The 23752-nt window shown below is 40.1% G+C and overlaps 1 protein-coding gene across 1 annotated transcript in view; it reads right to left on the bottom strand.

Annotated features, from left to right (window-relative positions):
- nr6a1a (nuclear receptor subfamily 6, group A, member 1a) overlaps positions 1-23752 on the bottom strand; it is a gene marked incomplete at both ends in the record, with an annotated part of 159276 nt that overhangs the window by 13395 nt on the left and 122129 nt on the right. The window contains one exon of the mRNA XM_081349554.1: positions 2016-2246. Within this exon, the coding sequence (XP_081205680.1) occupies positions 2016-2246 (231 nt within the window). The remainder of the gene's footprint in view (positions 1-2015; positions 2247-23752) is intronic.

Below are 23752 nucleotides of genomic sequence, written 5' to 3'. Positions count from 1 at the left end.
AGTACAATGTAAAAACATGTAGTTACACAATAAGTACATTGTATCAAATTATTCATTTCAATGTAAGTACATAGTACTTAAAGCCACTTAATATAAAGTGGGACTGAAAGGGTCACTATAAAGTATATTTTAAATCATAATGTTTTCATTAACTTTAAAGAAACACACTTATTTTAATGTGTTGACTAACAAACTAAAGCACATGTGACGTACTTGCTAAGAAACTATAATTTCAACTGAAGTGTGTTATTAAATATTACATTTAAACTAGTCAATATATTCTAAATGTATTAAATTGCAACTAACAATTACAAGTGTGTAATTACAAATATATTTAAACACATGATATGCAAGTTTCAAATTTATAGAGTATATTTTATATCTAGCAGAATATATTTTAGTTTACCAATAAACGCTTGTCAGTTCACTTTAATCATATTTCAAAGACAACCGGAGTAATTATGAAATTTCATATAAAGATGTATTTAGGTTCTATTTAAGTGGTTAAAGCAGCACTAAAATCCAGCTAATTGCATTTAATTTAAACTATAATACTTTTTCATTTAATTTCAGTTGAAGTGCAATTAAGTGTCTAAAATCATTGCATTCAGTTTGCATTTAAGTATATTATTTCCTTAAGGACTCTTTTTAAAAGTATGCTAAAGTGTATCTCTTACATCTCTCTTTCTTTAGGAAGATTTTGCATTGACCATTTGTAGAAAATAACAGTTACACTTTATTTAATTTTACAGTGTCCTTGTTACATGTTACATGTACTTACCATAGTAATAACAGTAAATTATGCATAATTACATGCAACTAACTCTAATATCTAACTCACTTACTAACTAATCCTTCCCTAACCTTACAGTAAGTACATGTAGTTGCTTAATATTACTCAGTACTTAAAAATATAATTACACTGTAACAAAGACACCTTAAAATAAAGTGTAACCAAATTAATATTCTGTACGTGTCTCAGCTGTAGTGTATAAACAGTAGCTTGTATGCTGTACAAATGGGAAACAAACGCATAACAGCTTTGATAAACCCATCTACAACCAGTATAACCACAGTCACCTGAAGATGTTTCCTAGCCCAAACATAATATGACGGTAAGACATGGTCACTAGAGGGCAGTGCTGACTGGTTTAATGCATTTTCCCTTCTGGACCAGTTCATACTAGTCCAAGCTGTATAGGTCACCTGATCGACCAGCTGGAAAACAAACCAGCTGAAGAATCTGAAGCTAGCTCTGCGTCCATATATCCATCCTAAACAGTGTGTGAGATTAGAGTAAGTGTGTCCCAAAGCATAGTATGTTGAAAAGAGTGTGTCAGAACTCCCTGGATGGTCTACTATCTATTTCCAGTGGATTTTCGAAGTGTGGATCCGTGCTCACTATAACGGCTAATATTACCCACAACCCACTGCGCTCTGGAGGAGGAACTACAAACACCAGTAAAAAGTGTTAAAAAACTACAAAACATGGCGGATGTGTGTGACCGACGGTAAGAGGTTTGAGTGACTAATCAAAGTTTAACCTGATAGAAAAATATTTATTTAATGTTATCCTTGTTATATTACATCTGCAACAATAACAAGGTGGACTTTATAAAGATCCGTTTGGCCATTAGCTTTTAAATGCATCATGCATGAATATGAGGAGAGTGAAAGACTCGCGACTGCAGATCAACGTGCTTCTGCATTTCTCTCCGATACAGAAGGATGACATTAAACGTGGAGGATTTTATCTTTGACAAGATGATTGACAGGCCAGTTTACTGTGACAGAGAGCAACCGTTAAGGACGCAAGTGTATAACGTGATAGTTTGTCCCAAAGCTTGTCTACTCTTCTGCTACACACTCGAAGTATCTACTTTTTCTTCACAAAAAGAGTACATACTTTTAGGGTGTAGTATAAGTAGGCAAATTGAGACGCAGCATCGGTTCAGTGAAATGTTTTAGCCAGGTTAATCTAGTGTGATCTGTGTGTGTAACTGTTGACCTCTGACCTTTGCGGTTCATCCCCATCTGCAGGCACTTGAGCAGCCGGCAGTACTGGCAGCGGTTGCGCTGTTTGCGGGACATCTCGCAGTTCTTGTCGCGACTGCAGCGATACACACGCTTGTTGCAGATGCTGCGCTTGAAGAAGCCCTTGCAGCCCTCGCAGGAGATGATGCCATAGTGAAGTCCTGTGGCCCGATCTCCACAGATCAGACAAGAGCGCTGCTCAGCCTGGTCATCTGAGGGAAACACACACACACACACACACACACACACACACACACAGATTAGACAAGAGCGCTACTCAGCCTGCTCATCTGAGGGAAACACACACACACAGATGATTACATTACTTTAAATGAGTCCACCCCCCAAGATTACTGTTATAAACATGAGCCTCGTCTGAAAGGCAAAGGGGGAGGTGTTGCTGTAATCTATAGTAATATCTTCAGAATCACTGAGAAGTCTTGTTTCAAATATAATTATTTTGAAGTGTTGGTGCCTAATGTAACACTATCTAGTGTACATGATAAATCACGTTTAACATTTGTGCTGGCTACTGTATACAGGCCACCAGGGCACCATACAGACTTTATCAAAGAATTTGCTGACTTTCTATCAGAGTTAGTATTGGCTGCAGATAAAGTCCTAATTGTTGGTGATTAATACATGTAGATAATGAAAAAGATGCATTGGGATTGGCATTTAAAGACATTCTTAACTCTTTTGGAGTTAGACAACACGTGTCAGGACCTACTCATTGTCATAATAATACTCCAGATCTAATATTATCACATGGAATAAATGTTGATGCCGTTGAAATTCTGCAGCAGAGCGATGACATCTCAGATCATTATCTAGTCTTGTGTATACTCCATTTAGCCAAGGCTGCAAAGCCGACTCCGTGTTACAAATATGTTAGACCTATCACTTCTGCCACTAAAGATTGCTTTATCAATAATCTTCCTGATCAGTTTCATCATCTCAGCATCTCAGATAGCTTAAAAGAACTCGATATTACAACAGAAACGTTTAACTCTCTCTTTTCCAGCACTTTAGACACAGTTGCTCCGTTGCGCTTAAAGAAGATTAAAGAAAATAGTCCAACGCCGTGGTACAACGAGCACACTCGGGCCCTTAAGAGAGCAGCCAGAAAAATGGAGCGAAACTGGTAGAAAACAAAACTAGAGGTATTTCGCATTTCATGGAAAGATGGCACAATTGCATACAGAGAGGCTTTAAAAACTGCTAGATCTTTCATTTAAAAGTCACGTTTTTAGTCTCTGTAAAACCGCATTCTTCCATCTTAAAAATATATATAAATTACGTCATATGCTCTCAATGACAAATGCGGAACAATTAGTTCATGCGTTCATGACCTCAAAGCTAGATTATTGTAATGCTCTACTGGGTGGTTGCCCTGCACGCTTAATAAACAAACTACAGCTAGTTCAAAACGCAGCAGCTCGAGTTCTTACCAGAACCAGGAAGTATGACCATATTAGCCCGGTTCTGTCAACACAGCACTGGCTCCCTATTAAACATCGTATACATTTAAAAATATTGCTGATAACTTACAAAGCACTAAATGGTTTAGCTCCGCAATGCTTGAGCGAGCTCTTAACGCATTATAGTCCTTCACGTCTATTGCGATCTCAAAAATCCAGCCAGTTGATAATACCTAGAATATCAAAATCGACTGCTGGCGGTAGATCCTTTTCCTATTTAGCACCAAAACTTAGGAACAGTCTTCCTACCATTGTCCTGGAAGCAGTCACACTCTGTCAGTTTAAAGCCAGATTAAAGACACATCTCTTTGACCTAGCATTCACATAATACATTATAGACTTCTATAATTCAATGTTAGGCTGCGATTAGGTCAGCCGGAACCGGGAACACTTCCCATAAATCCTGATGTACTCGCTACATCATAAGAAGGATGGCGTCTACGCTAATTTTAGTGTCTAATTTTTGTTTATCCCGAGGTTTACCGCAGTCCGCCGGATCCAGGCCGTATCCAGATCTGATGAAGGACTTGCGCCTAGACACACACACACACACACACACACACACACACACCCACACCAGATCTGATGAAGGACCTGCGCCTGAACATGACGACAACGCAGTCCTGAAGTGTCACTAGTCTCTCCCCTCAGTACAGATAAAACGTTGTCAAATGATTCCAGTTCACATGGATACGCGGAAGCGATAAAAAATACTGTATTATGAATTTTTAAGGCCAGACAAGTAATTTGGTGTGGTCAATTTGTAAAGATAGACCACACGCCTGCGCACATATATATTAAAACGCTATATACTAAACACGTAATACGCATGTGCATGTCGTCGTCAGCGTTCTCACAGGTTCACGTTTTTGAAGTTTGCGCAGAGATAACTTTCTTTTTGCTTGCACCTTGGAACCTATTTCAAGGTTTGCGTTCTCTGCAACGTTGTTGTGCGAGTGAAAACTAACATTTTCTGTTAGAATCAAAACTAACTTTAGTTGGACAATAACTTTATTCTAGAGCTGCTGTAAAGCCAAAACAATCTCTGTTACTTTAATTCCTATTATCACTGTAAAGCTGCTTTGAAACAGTCTATGTTGTAAAAGCGCTGCATAAATGAAGAGCGCTGCTCAGCCTGGTCATCCGAGGGAAACACACACACACACACACACACACACACACACAGATTAGGACCATCATATACATGTTAGTCAAGTCCCAAAATAGATAAATAGCCCTGGATAAGATGCAGTAGGCATTTTTGAGGAAAAGTACTTCAAGTGTTGTTTCTATATGATTTTTAGGTGCTGAATCCATTTCTGCCGTATAACAAGTTGTAAACATCACTGTTTTGGCATAAACAATAAAAACAAAATGGCTGCCAAAATTAACTGCAAAAATGTATTGCAGTTTAAACATTAAACATTAGAACTAAACTATGCATTCTCAGAATATTTAAACATGTAAACAATGAAAAAACAACATTAACAGTTTTTAATGGCTGCTGGAATTATGCCAAGGTACCAAGGTACACTGGGAAGCATATATCAGTGGAAATATGCAGTTATGCCCAGCCCGAAGGGGGGGACTTGGAATACACATGACCCCAGGGGGCTGCATATTGAGAATCACTGGGGTGTCCAGCCGCAGGTGGAATATTTCAAACCCAGGGGTGGCAAGGTGGCTTGCCAAGGGAAAGACACATGCTCAGAGAGGCTTAACAGTGGAGGTCGCACAGAGGCCATGTTAGGTGTCGCCTAGCCTGCAGCTCTACAGATGTCTGTTAGCGAGGTGCCATGCGCTAGAGCCCAAGAGGATGCCACACTCCGGGTGGAGTGGACCATCACACCAAAGGGGCATGGTCGACCATGCTGCTGGTAAGCCAAAGCAATGGCATCCACTATCCAGTGAGACAACCTTTGTTTGGAGAGAGCCTTTCCCTTCAGCTTCCCACCATGACAGACAAAGAGCTGGTCTGAAGTCCTGAAACACTGCTTTCTGTCTACGTAAGCACGGAGGGTGCGTACTGGGCAGAGCAGTGCCAAGGCTGGGTCTGCGTCCTCCAAGGGCAGCGCTTGCAGGTTCACCACCTGATCTCGAAAGGGTGTGGTGGGAACCTTGGGCACATATCCAGGCCAGGGTCTCAGGATCACGTGAGAGTTAACCGGTCCAAATTCCAGGCACGCTCTGTCAACCGAAAATGCCTGCAGGTCCCCTACCCTCTTGATGGAGGCCAATGCAACCAGGAGCGCTGTCTTCATTGACAGGAACTTAAGCTCCACTGATTGCAGAGGCTCAAAGGGAGCACTCTGAAGGGCAGTTAGAACCACTGAGAGGTCCTAAGAGGGAACGAGAGGAGGGCGAGGAGGATTCAGTCTCCTCGCTCCCCTCAGGAACCTGGTGATCAGGTCGTGCTTTCCCAGAGACTTACCATCAACTGCGTCGTGATGTGCGGCAATGGCGGCACTATACACTTTCAGGGTGGAGGGAGACAGCGTTCGCTCCAACCCTTCTTGCAGGAAGGAAAGCACGACACTGATCGGGCATTTCGTGGGTTCTTGAAGTTTAGAAGAACACCAGTTCACGAAGAGGTTCCACTTCAACGCATAGAGATGTCTCGTGGACGATGCTCTAGCGGAAGTGATGGTAGCCACCACCGCAGGTGGTAGGGTACTCAAACCTGCCTCGTCCCGTCCAGGAGCCACACGTGGAGTTTTCAAAGATCGGGACGAGGGTGCCATAAGGTGAGCAGGTCCTTCCTCAGGGGATTTGGCCAGGGAGGTGCTGTCGCGAGGAGTACTAGTTCTGGGAACCAGGTGCAGTTGTGCCAATACGGGGCAACCAAAATTACCTGCTCCTCGTCCTCCCTGATCTTGCGCAAAGTCTGCGCAAGAAGGCTCACTGGGGGAAACGCATACTTGCAGAGGCCCCGCGGCCAGCTGTGCACCAGTGCATCCGTGCCGAGCGTGTCCTTGGTCAGAGAATGACTCCATATGAGGAGGTGGCGGGCAAGTTGCGACATACAGCGGGAGCACAGACCACCTTGTCGGTTGATGTACGCTACTGTCGTGGTATTGTCTGATCGGACTAATACGTGCTGACCCGTGAGCAACGCACAGAAGCGGTGCAGGGCGAGACGTACGGCCTGCAACTCAAGGCAATTGACATGCCAAAGGCGCTGGGAAAACTGAGGTTCGTCCACGGGGTGAAGGTCTCACGGCAGGTCGAAGTCACTGGGACTCGGAGCGTGCCGTGTTGCCATGCCCTCGCTCGTAAGCTGCGCACACATGGCGACCGAGTCAATTTCCATACCATGCACGGAGCAGAGTTTGCTCTTCTCCCAGTCGACCCGAAGGCCCAGACAAGCTAGGTGCCGGAGCACTAGGTCCCTGTGTTCACAAACCTTGTCTCGAGAGTGAGCTAGGATCAGCCAGTCGTCGAGAGGAACAAGGGCTGCTTCGACAACCCTCGTGAAGACGCGAGGAGACAGGGCTAGCCCGAAAGGGAGAACTGCGTACTAGTATGCCTGCCCCTCAAATTATATATTTATATATATATATATATATATATATATATTTAAATATATATATATATATATATATATATATATATATATATACATACTGGTATGCCTCATTTGCATATGTAAACATGACATTTTAGAAAACTTGTAATACAAAAAATGTCTGTCTCTATGTAAGTGAAAAACTGGAAAGGTTTTATGGTGATATCTATAACTTAAAAAATTTACCCTATCCACCTGTAGTGTTTCGGCTGTGAATAATGCACCTATTGTTTCGATAACAATTACAAGAAAATGGGACCCTTATTTCAATGTTATACGGTGGATCCTTATTCAGGAGACATTGAACTTTCTAAAAATGTGGTATAACAACTTTTCCTCAAAAATGCCTACAGGGTTACACAATCTTGAAGATTCGGACCTGACTATGTTACATGAGCATGTATTTTTGAGTGATGTTTTTTGTGTAATGATTTGTCTGTCCTCTAGGGGGCGGAAGTGTTCTTGTTTTATTTGATAATGAATTCCCCTATTGAAACGAGCTTTGTTAATGTCCCTCTTTTGTGTTATGGCTGTGGCGCATAAAGTAAAGTTAAAGTTAACCACTTTATTAATCCCACAAGGGGCAATTATATTAGAGCAGTGGCATCACATCACAAACAAAAAAAGTCTTCAGTGTCACATGATCCTTCAGAAATCTCTCTAATATGATAATTTGAACATTTCTGATTGTTATCAATGTTAAAAACAGTTGTGCTGCTGCTTCATATTTTTGTGGATACTGTGATACTTAATATTCAACAATATTATTGATCTGCCTGCACTCACACCATTATATGAGAACTGATCTGAGCTGGACGAAGACATCACGGTTTTCTCCAGAGCGGCTATATATATATAAATGAACTAAATTAATAACTTTTTTTACAACAAAAATTAAGCATCACTGAATTTACTTAAGCTGGACTATGACACTATTTTCTTCTAGATCTGAACAAACTCAGAAACTATTATATCTGTAAAGCTGCTTTGAAATAATCTGTATTGTAAAAAGCGCTATATATAAAGCTGACTTGACTTATTTTTCAGGATTCTTTGATGAATAGAAAGATCAAAAGAACAGCATTTATTGGAAATATAATCTTTTATACATAAATGCATTTACTATTCATTTGTAACCAATTTAATGAATCCTTTTAGCCTGGGTTTCCCTATGCTGCCTTGAGCGCAGCGCGGTTTTATTCACGCTGCTAGGCAGCCTGGACACCATGGACCAGATTTTCCCCTCAAAAAGGGAACCAATCACAGAACGGGGAGGGAGCAGCAAGACGATGACGACGTCAATGCGACACACCGAAGCAGTTTGTTTATATCTATGGATCCAACATGGCAGGCGCGAAGTTGCCTTTCGACGCAGCCTTAGATAGTGTTCTAAGTAGTTTAGTCTTCTTCAGCCATCGTCTTCTTCCTCGTCGAATTTCTGCCGCTCTACATCTACTGTCTACGCTCTACATACGTCATCTGGTATAATTGAAACGATTGGCTATGAGCTACGTACAGGCACATTTGATAGACATTCGTATCGCCCAATAAACGGCTCTGGGCATTCGTAAACCACGCCTCAAATACGAGAAAATGAACATGTGGTTCCCAGACCACGTCTCAATGAGACGAGGTCTGACGTTAGCCAGGCTAGAATCCTTTCTGAATAAAAGTTAATTCCTTTAAAAAAAAATAAAAAATCTTACTTTTGAACGGTAGGGAATATGAATGTATGATTTTGAGCAGAAAATGAACTCTAGACGTCACAAAACAGCAAGTTTGAAGCAATGAAACAACAGAAGCAATGATAAAACAATGAAAAATGCAACCTTGTTTTTTGCAAATTATGCTTGCCCCAGTGCATGATGGGAACACCAGTCTCAGAAAGTTGAGTAGGTTTTACTTAAAGTCCGCGTGAACCGGAAGTTGCAAACGACTTTTCTCCAGTGTTGTGCCGTATTTCCCAGTGAAAGGGAATATTGAACAGAGGGCAGGGTTTTACTCTAGCGCTCCACCTTTTCATCTCTCGCTCATAGCAGACTAGCGGTTTGAGGGGAGTGGTTAAGCATTTCCCAACCCAAGCCGTCAAACCTACGTCATCAGAGAAGGAACGCCATTCTACAATTTCTACAAGCGAAATCGCTCACTCTTGAGTAGACACTTATTTTGAATAAATAATTACTTCACGACTGCTAAAAAAAGCACTATATAGTATGAATGTAATCTGGGTGTACTTCATCCGCCATGTTGTCATTATCATGTGATCTACCAGTGTCGCTTCACTGTCATTCATCAATCCTGTGGCCTCATGGGATAGTGAAGTGTCCATCATATACACACTTCATCTCACCAGAAGTATTAGATCATCCGGGTGCTTTTCACCTAATGTTTTATGAGCACTGTGAACTCAGACATACTACTTTTGTCACATACTGTGTTTCGCCAACTAAATAGTAGGGAAGTGTGTGATTTCGGACGCAGCCCAATCCAAACACACACACATACACACGCACCCTCCCCCGGCATGTGTGAGCAGATGGGCCGTTGCCATGGTAACGTTGAATATGCGAGGAATGTGCTAGCTCACCGCGGATGACTTAGCGAAGAAAGGGTTCAAACCAGGAGCAGCGGAAACACATGAGCTCAGCGAACACTGATCCAGACCCCCGTCTACACTACAGTCAGGAGAGAATGAGCCTTTCACATGCAGATCCCTCAACTAATCACTCTTTCTCATTAACACTCTGATAAGCTTGTTTGGAAGTCAAACCGTGAGGCAGAAAACACAGGGATGAACAGCTGTCTTAATTCCAGCTTGTTAAATGGTGAAGAATCAGTGACAAAATGCAGTCATTACAATTTAGTGATGACGGTTTATTAAATTCATAATTAATTTGAACTGATTCGGTCAAACATATTTGCATTAGTAAATCACCTTATGAAGCCTGTCCTGTATCATATGTAATGCTCAATTTCTGAATGATCACTGTGATCAACACTTTGGCTGAAAGGCCTGATCTTGTTAGTAATATTTCAGGACGAACACTTACTGGACTGAAGCGAGTTTACTTGATTCAAATGTGAGTATCAAATATGATCATCAGGCTTTTGAGGAATTTGTCAATCTGTCAATCATCATTGTACTGCGTTGCATTATATGTTTAAAAACAGAGATTCGATCATAAAACTAAGCGTTTGAATATCATCTTACCAAGACATTATTGGCAGATATAGAGTGAAGACTGATATTTATAAGCGTTTTATGCAAATATCTGCTATACTCTTATAAAGATCTCATTGAATTACCTTACAAGGTCATATACCATCAGCGTCTGCAGAAAATTGCATATTTTGCTCTAAAACTGAGTTTTTTTCCTTGAGTATGAGCTTCATATTCTCAATATATCATACTTGATAAGCCATTCACTTTTTTTTATCTAAAGGTTCAATAAACTGTTTTTGTTTTTTAAAAGAAAATATTTTTCTGACTCTTACTTCACATCTAAGGCTTTACAGAACTAATATAGAACTTAAAAGCATGCATTTAAGTCATGCTTTGATAAATCAATTGAAACTAAAGTCTTTTGAGCGGCACTATGCCCTCTCTCTGTGCGTGATGAAAGATCTTCACGTTCTGAAAGTGTAAAGTCAGGATAAAGCACTACAGAAAGTCAAGGCGATAAACACAAACAGAGATATTTCCCAGTGAAAGAGAGCGAAGAGAAGAGGAAAGAGCCGGCGGGGTCAACGGACCATTAACACAGAGTTCATGTCATAAAAGCAGGGTCACGGCCCCGTGTCTTTTCTCTCTGGATGCGAGAGGGAGTTCCAGCGGCCCGTCGTCACAGCGGAGTCAAGCACAGGCCATTCATGCCATCTGACATCGCTCTCGCTTCAGGACAGAAAGATTACAGTGCAAATGCTGTCTTTTCACCGCGCTTTCAAAGCAGGAGCCGAGAGAAGAAGAGGTCAAGAGTGCAGAGACGGTCCGGGGTTATACCGGTGTGAAGTGTGTGTTTCAGTCTTCATTTACACTCTCTCTCGGGGTTTAAAGTTCATATTCTGACTTCAAGCGAGAGGGTTTGCTCACTAACATTGGAAATGGTTCGCAAATGAACGGAATATATGACAGACGACTGGCTGGCTGGGGGACTGGGGGACTCAAAAAAGGGGTGACGAGAAAAACAGTCGCTCGTATGACCGTGGATATTGAGTGTTTATAATGTACACTAGTGTTGAAAAGAAACGAGGATGCGTTTAGTTGATCAAAAGTGACTTTAAATACATTTCTTTTGATCTTTCTGTTCATCGTGAATAATAAATTGTATCACCGTTTCCTCAAAAAATATTAACTGTTTTCAACAGTGAGAATAGTCATAAATGTTTCTTGAGCATCAAATTATCATGAAGGATCATGTGACACTGAAGACTGGAGTAATGATGCTGAAAATTCAGCTTTGATCACAGGAATACATTACAGTTTAACAATATATTCACATAGAAAATAGATATTTTAAATTGTAAAAATATTTCACTATTTTTACAGTAGTTTTGATCACATAAATGGTGTTTGTGATTTAAAATTAAGCAACATAGTGAGGTTTCGGTTTAAAATGGCACAATTCATCTCAGTCAATCAGTTCACTTTCCATAAATCTATGAATTTTTTTATTAAAATTAAGTTTTAGTTAAAAAATGGGTTACACTTTATTTTAAGGTGTCCTTGTTACTGTGTAATAACAAATTTAAGTACTGAGTAATATTAATTAACATGTATTTACAATAGGGTTAGGGATAAGATTAGGGTGTTTTAGGGTTATTTGCATATAATTATGCATAATTTACTCTTATTACTATAGATATAAATAAGATATACTGTATATAAGATATATATATATATAGAAATGTGCCGTAACAACATGGGAACTGTTTAAGTACAGCATATTTACATATATGAACAATGAATCGAAGTATATTGTATGTTTTAAACACAGTAAAAAATAGCACTGTATAACAGCACTGAATAAAACGCTTTTCCTAGTCATCTCAAGTCATAATTTACAGCTTGGAAACTCGGGTCACATGACCTGATTCTTTTAACCTGACTTTGACTTCTTGCATTAAACATTTTTAATCTGAATGCTAAAAATGTCTGTTTGTTTTGACATTCTGCGTCCGGCCTTGGTCGAAAAAAACTCAACTTTTTAAACCAATGCATAAACGTCAGGAAGATCCCTGCCGGATCTCATCAAAAGGCTGAATAACACTGAGCCGACTCAGTGGGTTTCCAGTGTTCCCATTCAGAGAGACTGGGTGGGAATATGCGGACAACAGGAGACTCCTGAAAGCTTTCGCATCTCAATGACATTGGCATTGAGATACCGGCGGTGAACTTTAACATACTGAGAGCTTTACTGTAACACACACACACACACACACACACACACACACACACACACTTCCTGTCAGATAAGGCTTATATGAGACTTTCAAAGGACACACACTGTTAAAACTCCTGCATCTGCTCACAGAGTTTCATACGCAGAAGCAAATTCCCCATATTTTTAGCAGATGGATCACTATTGAGCACACACACACACACACACACACACACACACACACACACACACACACACACTCGTCACTGCGTCTGCACTGCGACTTCATACCTTGGTGGCGTATTTGTCAAATGGAGAGGAGAACTGAAACACTGACCCTTCCTTCTTCCCTCAAACCATTTGCTGGGATTCCTGGCAGATGTTGTGTTATGCAGGATGCATTAGAAACCATAAATTATTGACCAGTGTATGTGAAAGGACTGACTTCCTTTAATGAGAAAACGGGCTTCCTTTATTCACACCTCGTCCTGCTTTGATTGGTTCAATTTGTCGCCCTCTCTTTCAAGTGCATGGCCAGCCTATAAACCTGGAGTTGTGTGGCACCTTCACACACTTGATCACTTCACACCCCTCCACCCGGCTCATTCGGCCTGTCACACACACTCACTCATTCACATACACACTCACTCACTCACATACTCACACACACACACACGCACATACTCTCAAACACACTCACACGCACACACACACTCACACACTCTTCTGCTCACCAGGGCTGCATTTATTTGAGACAGAAAAACAGTGAAATGTTTTTATAATTTAAAATTGATATAACTGAATAATTGAAAGAAGTCTCTTATGCTCAAAACATTTATGTGATCAAATATACAGTAAAATTAGTGAAACAGCTGTTTTCTATGTGAATATAGTAAAGTGTCATTTATTCCTGTGATCAAAGCTTTCAATTTCAAATAATTCTGTTCTTTTGAACTTTGTTTATCAAATAATCCTGAAATAAAATGTATCACAGTTTCCACAAAAATATGAAGCAGCAAAAACTGATTTTAACATTTATAATAATCATAAATGTTTTTTGAGGATAAAATCATCATATCAGAATGATTTCTGAAGGATCACGTGACACTGAAGACTGGAGTAATGATGATGACAATTCAGCTTTGATCACAGAAATAAATTACACTTTACTATATATTCACATAGACAACAGTCATTCACATAGACAACATTTCATATATATATAAAAAAAATAAAAATAAAAAAAGAATATATATATATAATTAGAAAAAATATATATAAAAAAAAGAGAAAAATGACAGTGAGAAAAAATATTTTCTTTGATCACAATATTTTTCTTAATTTTTCCTTTGATTTTGGGGTGAAATACAGTGTTGCCAATTTAGTGACTTTTTTGCAAGAGATCTGGTGCCGGTGGACTGCTGGTTAACATGTCGTCAGTCACTATATCACACTCGCTCTGGTCTGACAGGAAACATGGACATCAGAACAGCTTCATTGGACATTCGGCTCTATAGCAACATTTAATGTGCTTTTGATCAGAGTTCAGCTTTCCCATCGTCACTGAAGAGCTTCATGTTCTCAACAGGTCAAGTGAGATCTCACACACACACACACACACACACACACAGATTCTTTCCCCCGTGATTGAGAGTGTGCTGAATGAAGACGTCAGGTTTAACCACTGATCTGAATCACACACACACACACACGCACACACACACACACACACACACACACACGCACGCCTGCAGTTTAAACAAGTTGGTTTTGTCAACAAAACTAATTTCACACATTTAAGCAGAAACGTGTCAATCATGAGGAGCATTTCAAGTCCAAACTTACAGTAACTGATAGTTTCGATCAAAATGATGTTATTGTGTAAATATGGCAGAACACACACTACCGTTGAAATGTTCAGGGTCAGAAAGATTTTTAAATTAATATTTATATTCAGCAAAGATTCATTAAATAGATCATGCACATGACATAACGCATGTTTTAATGTGTTAACAGTATGAGAAAACCATTAAACAAAATCTGAAAGTTGAGTGTGAGTGAGTGTGAGTGTGTGTGTGTGTGTGTGTGTGTGAGTGAGTGTGCGTGTGTAAGAGGGTGAGGGTGCGTTAGTGAGTGTGCGTTTGTGTGTGTGTGTGTGAGTGATTGTGTTTGCGTGTGTGTGTGTGTGAGTGATTGTGTTTGCGTGTGTGTGTGTGTGTGTGTGTGCATTTGTGTGTGTGTGAGTGATTGTGTTTGCGTGTGTGTGTGTGTGTGTGTGTGTGTGTGTGAGTGATTGTGTTTGCGTGTGTGTGTGTGTGTGTGTGTGTGTGTGAGTGAGTGATTGTGTTTGCGTGTGTGTGTGTGTGTGTGAGAGTGATTGTGTTTGCGTGTGTGAGAGTGATTGTGTTTGCGTGTGTGTGAGTATGTGTGTGTGTGTGTTTGTGTTTGTGTGTGTGAGGCGGAGGATGGGAGGAAAGAACAGATGATGGCAGGAGAGAGCGGAGGATGGGGAGAGAGAGAGAAACACAGAGCTCTCTCTCTCTCTTTGTCTCTCTCTCTCTCTCTCTCTCTCTTCTCCATCTCTCCAGCTGAGCTGTGTTCGGGGGTTCGGCTTTCCTGTACTTTTCCGCTCCTCCTCCTTTCCCTGGATCCTCTGCTTTTAATATACATGCACATTTTTGCAGATGTTTAAGGTCAAATCTGGCCATTCGTCAATCAGATGATAATCAATTCAGATCTACATTTTAGAGAACCAGTGTTATATTATCATCATTGAGATACTATTATAGTTTTTCTGTAAAACATTTGTAAAGTTTAAGTCATTTTTATTGGTTATGCTTTTATTTTTTCTTAAATATATCTACTTTTTATATATATAAATTGTATTTTTTTACATCATAAACTACATGAAAATGAGAAATGTTGCTATGGCAACTAGCTAAAATAAAATACAGTTAAGGGTTTTTATTTCAGTTAATGTTTTATTTAAAAGTGAAAAAATAATAATTTGGTAACACTTTGCAATAATAAGGTTCATTAGTTAACATGAACTAAGAATATACAATACCTCTACAGCATTTATTAATCTTAGTTAAAATTAATTTCAACATTTACTAATATATTATTCAAATCAAAGGTTGTATTTGTTTACATTAGTTAATGCATGTAAACTATCATTAACAACTGTATTTTTACAAATGAACAAATACAGTAACACACATTGTTAGTTAATACATGAACTAATGTTAACAAATTAAACCTTATTGTAAAGTGTTACCGTAACACTATATAATTCATTATAAAGGTATTCATAATGTACGTTATAATGCATTATAATCTTTTCATTAAAAAACTGTAACCAAAGCTAAAATACATGATAATATTTGCAGATTCCTTGTTCCATCTGAAACTGTTTTAATGCGTTTACTCTCTAAAGGTGTAAGATTATTCATGAGATCACGATAAGATCCATTACAAGGCATAATTAATGCATTAAACGTACTTTTATAATGCATTATATATAAAGTCTTCAAGTAAAGTGCTAATGATGTTTAGTTTTATTGAAGTATAATACGCAGTATCTAACGGTGTGTGTTTGGTTTGATGGATAGTGCAATGTTAATCCTCCACACACACACACACACACACACACACACACACACACCCCCCCCCCCCCCGGCCTAATCTCTCATAACCATTACAACAGGCAGGAATTAGCATGTGTTAATTACACGAGTCTTAATGTAACGCAGCCAGAGCGCTGGAGAGAGGCGGTGTGCTTCAGTCGCTCACACTCACACTACAACAAACGCCGGGGTCTGAAACCTTTTCAAACTATTCGAGATTTTGAGATGTTAAAGATGCATTCATTACTCACTACCATTCGGTGAGGGTTTTTTATTTTTTATAAATAAATATTTGTATTCAGCAAGGATGCATTAAATTGATCAAAACTGACAGTAAAGACATTTATAATAATAACTTTCTATCAAACAATCCACAAAAACATGAAGCTGCACAACTGTTTTCAGCATTGATCATAATCACAATTATCCTTGATCATTATCATATCATTTAATCATCATTTCTTGATCATCATATTAGAGTGATTTCTGAAGGATCATGTGACACTGAAGACTGGAGGAATGATACTGAAAATTCAGCTTTGATCACAGGAATAAATTACACTTTAACAATATATTCACATAGAAAACAGCTGTTTTAAATTATAAAAATATTTCACTATTTTTACTGTATTTGCTATTTTTTTCACGCAAATAAATGCAGCTTTGATAAGCAGAAGAGACTTTGTTCAAAAACATTTTAAGAAATCTTACTGACAGCAAGCTTAATATATGGGCTATATATTTTCTTCTAGAATGATCATTTTAGAAGAAAATTTCAGATGGCACTTAGAGGCTTTTGCATCTGAACTCTTTATATATATATACACACAGATATATATATATAGCTTTTGTAATGTTTCCAGCTCAATTATTATATATAGTCCAGCTCAAGTCATGGAGTGACTCTATGATCAGTGGATGAGTTGACTGAGATTAAACAAGGCTTCATTAATATCACACCAGCAGATCTCACAGGAGAGAAAGAGTGACAGAAGAAACCTCTCAGAAACGGCATCGAGGCGGAGGGACGTGACGTCAGATTATTGACGCGCTCGCCCACATCTCTGTTTCAACATCTCTCATTGTGTGCTTCTCAGAAGCATCATAGTTAGCTTAACAAGATCAATGCAGATCCAGAACATCACAACCTGAAATACTTGCCCACATTACACAAGACATTGATCCCTCTACACAAGGGCAGATGTTTTCTTAACTTAAGATCTGCTACGGCTTCACACATTAATACAGGTGTGTGTTCATCTGAAGCCATTGACTGAATTTAGATCAAACGCTCTAAATCATGAGCTCTGTATGTTTGTACGCACCATTGTATAACGAGGTCAACTAATATTGTGTAATTTGACTGGAAGGTTTTTCGCCACGACCTCCATTTGAGAAAACCAGCAGATCTATCGATAAACCGATGAAGAGCGACGAACACAAACATCAATGATGCCCAAATAAGCCCTTTGTTTAGCAGGACGTCTGTGTGGATCGGCTTCAGTCTCCAGATGATCTCAGAAAAACAGGAGATTTTACATAAAAACACTGTTTTTGTTCTGGTAACACTTTACCATGATGCATTCGCTCACATCAACAGGGTTTATGGAGGTCAACTTAAGACTTTTTCAAGACCAAGTAAAGAAAATGTAAGGAATAAATTGAAGGGAACAATACGTCACTATGTTCTCTAATGTAAAATTCTAGGGAGAAACAGTGAATTATATTAGCAGCACTTCACAGTTTGATATACGTTTTTTTATTATTATTAATTTGACGAAAAGAGTAGCTTGAATCGCTCGGCTCTCAACCACTAGACAACAGAAATAACTCTTCCTGAAGCTTCTGATCATGATGCAGAGAAGTGCTGCTCTTCTCCTCAGGGCTTCTGTCTCGCTTTCCAGTGCACATGTCTAAAGATTCTCAAATCAAGATTCATTTACTGGAGAGACAAAACCACATCAAATATGAAGTCTTGTTTTCTGTGAAACTGATCAACATGAAGTGAGTTTATGATTAAAACAAGAACAATCAGCTTTAAAATCAAAGGAACAGCCTGACAGAGATCTGTTCCTGTTTTAATCATAAACTCACTTCATGTTGATCAGACTTCCTTTCACATTTGCTTCTCAAGTACATGTATCTTGATCTAAAGATGTTTAGATGTTTGTACTGGAAAACAGGAATATATGCATTTTTTATAAACATGATTTTACGACTTAATACTTTCTGCTCTGATTTAAGACATTTTTAATTTGTGTTAGTGATAATTAAGACGTTTTAAGAGCCACAGAATCCCTGATTAAGTAAGAATGATCATTTGTTTCAGTATTTATTAATCTTTAACATTAGTTAATAAAAATACAACTGTTCGTTGTTAATTCACGTTAGCTCAAGTCCATTAAACAATGGTTGATTTTATTAGTAAATGCAAAAAATAACACTGACTAAGATTAATAAATGCACTTTTAGATGACACTATTTTAAGGTGTGTGTGTGTTACGGTAACATGTAGGGTTAGGGTTTGGTTTCAGGTTAGTTGCATGTAATATTGCATTATATATAGTAATTAATACAGTAACAAGGGTCAGTGTTGCCATATTTTTCATTGTTAGCTTACGTGAACTAATTTAGCTAACAAATGGAACCCTATTGTAAAGTGTTTCCTGAGTTTCTATGCTTCAGAAAGCCATGTGTAATCCGGAGTGATTCTCAGGTCTGGATGTTGACGACGGCTCATTTGTTGGCGAGTGGAAACAGGTTTTAGTTGAGACTATATTTAGCTGAACCTGTATTCCCTGACGTCCTCTGATGCCATTGATGGTCACATGACTTCAGTCGTTCCCCCTCCCCCGTCTGCATGAGCACACACACACACACACACACACACACACACACACACAGCCCTCCACCACTGAGACTTCCCGCATGCCAGAGAGAAACATGCATGAAAAAACGGAGCAACAGAGGCCAGAGAAGAGAAGAGGAAGAGGAGACTGAGGGATGAGTGAAGAGAGAGAGAGAGAGAGAGAGAGAGAGAGAGAGAGAGAGAGAGAGAGAGAGAGAGAGAGAGAGAGAGGAGGAGAGAGAGAGAGAGAGAGAGAGAGAGAGAGAGAGAGAGAGAGGAACAATAACAGGGAAGATGGGCGGCAGGAGAATAGGATTAAGAGGAGGAGGAGGAAGAGTCATGTACAATGTTCTTTCAGCCCCCCCCCACCCACACACACACCCATACACACACAATAGTGTTTTCACATACCACCCTTGAACATATTCAGCCTCCAGCACAATACTGTAGCATTTTCCAATCAGTTTCATTGAGACTGAATCAGAAAGGCCCAGTGCTGTGAGTGTCAGAGCCTCTTGTTCTCACAATCACTGGCTAACAATACAGAGAGAGTGACAGATCAGAGACCAGTGCTAGACCAGTGCGAGACCAGTCCTAGACCAGTGCTAGACCAGTGCTAGAGCGAAACCAGTGCGAGACCAGTGCAAGAGCGAAACCAGTGCGAGACCAGCGCTAGAGCGAAACCAGTGCTAAATCGAGACCAGACTAGACCAGTCCTAGACCATTGCTAGACCAGTGCTAGACCAGTGCTAGACCAGTCTGAGACCAGTCCGAGACCAGTCCGAGACCAGCCCTAGACCAGTCTGAGACCAGTCCGAGACCAGCCCTAGACCAGTCTGAGACCAGTCCGAGACCAGTGCTAGACCAGTCCTAGACCAGTCCGAGACCAGTGCTAGACCAGTGCTCGACCAGTGCTCGACCAGTGCTAGACCAGTGCTAGACCAGTCTGAGACCAGTCCTAGACCAGTCCGAGACCAGTGCTAGACCAGTGCTAGACCAGTGCTAGACCAGTCTGAGACCAGTCTGAGACCAGTCCTAGACCAGTCCGAGACCAGTCCTAGACCAGTCCTAGACCAGTGCTAGACCAGTGCTAGACCAGTGCTAGACCAGTGCTAGACCAGTGCTAGACCAGTGCTAGACCAGTGCTAGACCAGTGCTAGACCAGTCCGAGACCAGCCCTAGAGCGAAACCAGTGCTGGAGTGAGACCAGAGCTAGACCAGTGGCTATATATGGCTATATATATATTTATATATATATATAGAAATGTGAATATATTTGTATCATTTTTTAAATGGTTATTAATGTTGATTACCCTCACAGGCCTGCTGTCAGAACAAACACTAACCGTTCTGAGTGATAATCGTCCTAAAATGGCCTGACATATTTATCATTAATAACCTCCCATCTCTACATATCAAAGTCTGTGAATATTTAGATCATATATTTACATCTCTTTTAACTAATCTGTTCAAATGAGGCTGAAACATTAATGTCATCTAAAAGCAAAACCGTGAGATATGAGGCAGCAGAGATGTTCATATCTCCTATTTTCTATCAAAACACGTCTTTATCTCTCACATTATAATCTCCTCCAATAATCCTGAACACAGACTATATAAAAAATCTTCCAAATGATTGTTTACCAAAACATGAACCAGTAGAAACACACACAGACTCTGAAGCCCGGCTCAAACACGGCTCCTGAGTGAGCCGTTAGCAGCTTCACACCAGCCTTTGAGGAGGGGAACTGGAGAGATCAAATATGACCTAAAACTAACACTCGGCAGACAGTAAGCTAATATCACATTTACTCATTAGCCAGAGCGTCTGTGCCTCACACTCTCGTGTGTGTGTGTGTGTGTGTGTGTGTGTGTGTGTGTGTGTGTGGAGGAGCAAGAGCAAGGTGATCGCCGCCATTTTGGCAGGACAAACGCTTGAGGATATTGATTTTAAAACAGTAGTTTTGTTAAAGAGTTGCATTCGGTGTCAAAGTCCAAGGCCGCCCAATCACCGCTTTAAAACGCAATACTGTGTTGACTTTTAATGCAGTGTGTGTGTGTGTGTGTGCTATTGCACATCATTACAGAGCCAACTGAGATACAATTATGTGAGTAAGCTGATAAAATCTAGAGCTCTGAGGGGTGAAGTTTGGGCTACAGTGATAAACCCACACGGGGGGTTGTGTGTGTGTGTGTGTGTGTGTGTGTGTTTGTGTGTTTGTGTGTCGGGGGTTTGAGCCTCGCTGACCCCCGCTCTCGTCGCATGAAGACAGCTGCCTTCCCAACACAGAAAACCTTTTCCAGATGGGCCACAGCCCGCATACCACACACACTTTCACCGTAAACTACTGAACACACACAAGAAAACATGCTTTTACAGGCACAGGTTTGGCAGACGCATCCAATGCAACGCGACTCGCTTTGGAAAATAAGCATGAATTTAATTTTAAATGCTCATGCATTCCCTGGGAATCGAACTCATGATCCGGGCGACAGAAAATAAAACCATCTTTCATTACGGAAACCTTGTGTAAAGTGCAAACAATCAGGCCGATCCGAGACGGCAAAACAACAGAATCGACAGTACACACACACACACACACACACACACCGCAAAAATCAAACCTTATTTACTAGAGGTCAACTGAATGAACCACATTTACAGTATTCCAAACCAAACCCTTCCTCTCAAGATAAAAACTGAATGAAAATACTACATGAACTGTTTGAGGATTAAGAGCTTCTGTTTCTGTGAATAACTGGATTCATGTCAGAGAAACAATTTGAGCCACAAACCAGTTATGATCACGATGATACATTGCAATATCAAGCAGCCTGTTTTTGTACAGCTAAAATACAGGAAGATATTCAAAAATGGGTGTTAAAACACACACACACACACGCACAAAAAAAATCTTCCCGATGATCATCTACTCATTCCTGAGGCTTGAAGAGGAGAATATCCCAGCGGATCACGGTGTGTTCTCCTTACCTTCCCACGAATCCATCTCATGTCTCTCCTGTTCTCCCTGTCATCCATTCACACACGTATCCTCCTCAGGAACAGCGCACAGGCCTCATGACTCTCTTCTTCTCCTCTCTCTTCTCTTCTCTCACTGATCCGCCTCTCAGCCCTGCTGGTCAGCTTCGGGCCGGTCACATGACCAGGAGTTCAGGCCCCCGGGGTCACGGTGTGGCAGTGCGGGGGGGTTATCTGAGTGGAACTGATAGCCCTATTCCACCCTCAGGCTGAACAATGCAACCCTCCCTCCCTCCCTCTCTCGCTCTACCTTTCTCTCGGTCAGCAGAAGTGCAGGACGGTCAAAGGCTGCAAACCTGAACGCAGGACCGGCTCGATTGAGCTGTTCTGTTGTCCGAGCGTGTGCTGAGCTGTCCGGTTTGGAAGCCCTGCTGGTTAAACTACACACAGTTCTTTATATTCAGGATTATACAGACACACATCCCAGCAGGATTCAGTCATAGTGCACACAGCTCCATGCTTCTACATGTAAACACTTAAAAACAAAACTCCAAATTAAGTCATTATTGGTTTGTTAAAAAATACTATGGAAATTATGTTCTGTTTTGTTTCATTTTATTATACACATGTAAATACATGCCAAAGAAAAAAACACACCATTTTTGGACATTACGATGATTGTATCGTGATTTTCTGATTTATTTATTAATTTTCATGATTTTTTTTTAAACATCTTACACTACTATTTATACCTTGGATGAATATACCTTATCACATATAAATAATACTAAATGAATATCCTAAAAAAAAAAAAAAAAAAAAAAATATATATATATATATATATATATATATATATATATATATATATATATATATATATATATATATATATATATATATATATATACACTATGTTGTACTTCAATGGCAATAAAGAGCTTGATATGATCATCATCAAACATCAAGGTATTACAGAACCATAGATTTTTTTAAAGAGAAGAGTGGATCAAAAAGTCACTTCTTAAAATGCTCACAGACACAACCCGTAGAAGTAACTTGAGCTGAGGCCTGTTTTTATTCTACAATCTTCATTAATATTGTTGAAGGATACTGGGTTACTTCCAGGATTATCTGTGCAGCCAAAACCAGAATGAGATCAGCCCAATCCAGTTCAAGCCCGTATGACAACATTAGCCCTGTGCTAACGCTAGTGACGCCCCTCCCCGAGCCACACATAAGAGGCTTTTCACATTGAAATGCAACAGGAGAGTCGGGAGGGGGTTTGGGAGGAGAACAGGGGCTGTGCTGGACTTTGTCATGTAGAAGTGAGGAGGAGCGGGTGTAGTCGAGGATGAAGTCGGAGGAGGTTCAAGTTTCTGCTGCAGCTGTTGCTGAGTTTGACCCTAAGGCTCCTGCTGAAACACATAAGCTAAACGCATTTAATTATCTTCTGAGAGCTGCGGACACTGGGGAATCACAATGGCACGGGCCTGCCTTTTGTTTCTGAATGGCTGCTCATCTCCAAACAGGTCTCAATAATATGAGCTACACCCAAACGTTAAATATTGACTCGGGCCTGGCCTCAAACAAGCAAACGCCTGGTTTAGAAACCTTGACTGGTGTTTGATCTGGAAAGATATTCTTATTGCTTATGCACCTTTTACCAGACTGAATAAGTGAACGAATACATGGTAGAGATGAACACTACAGGAACGCGCCACGAAAAACACGAAGATACACAAAGACATAGTTACTGCAGTTACTATATCATACAGCACCCAAGCAAAATAAAACAGACACAACCAAACACAAAACACAAGAAAATTCAAATCACAAAACA

Source organism: Scardinius erythrophthalmus (genome assembly GCF_964197995.2).
Source record: "Scardinius erythrophthalmus genome assembly, chromosome: 20".
In the NCBI taxonomy this organism is placed as follows: Eukaryota; Metazoa; Chordata; class Actinopteri; order Cypriniformes; family Leuciscidae; genus Scardinius; species Scardinius erythrophthalmus.
The sequence above is the reverse complement of the archived record's forward strand: the minus strand, read 5'-3'. Positions and strand labels throughout refer to the sequence as shown.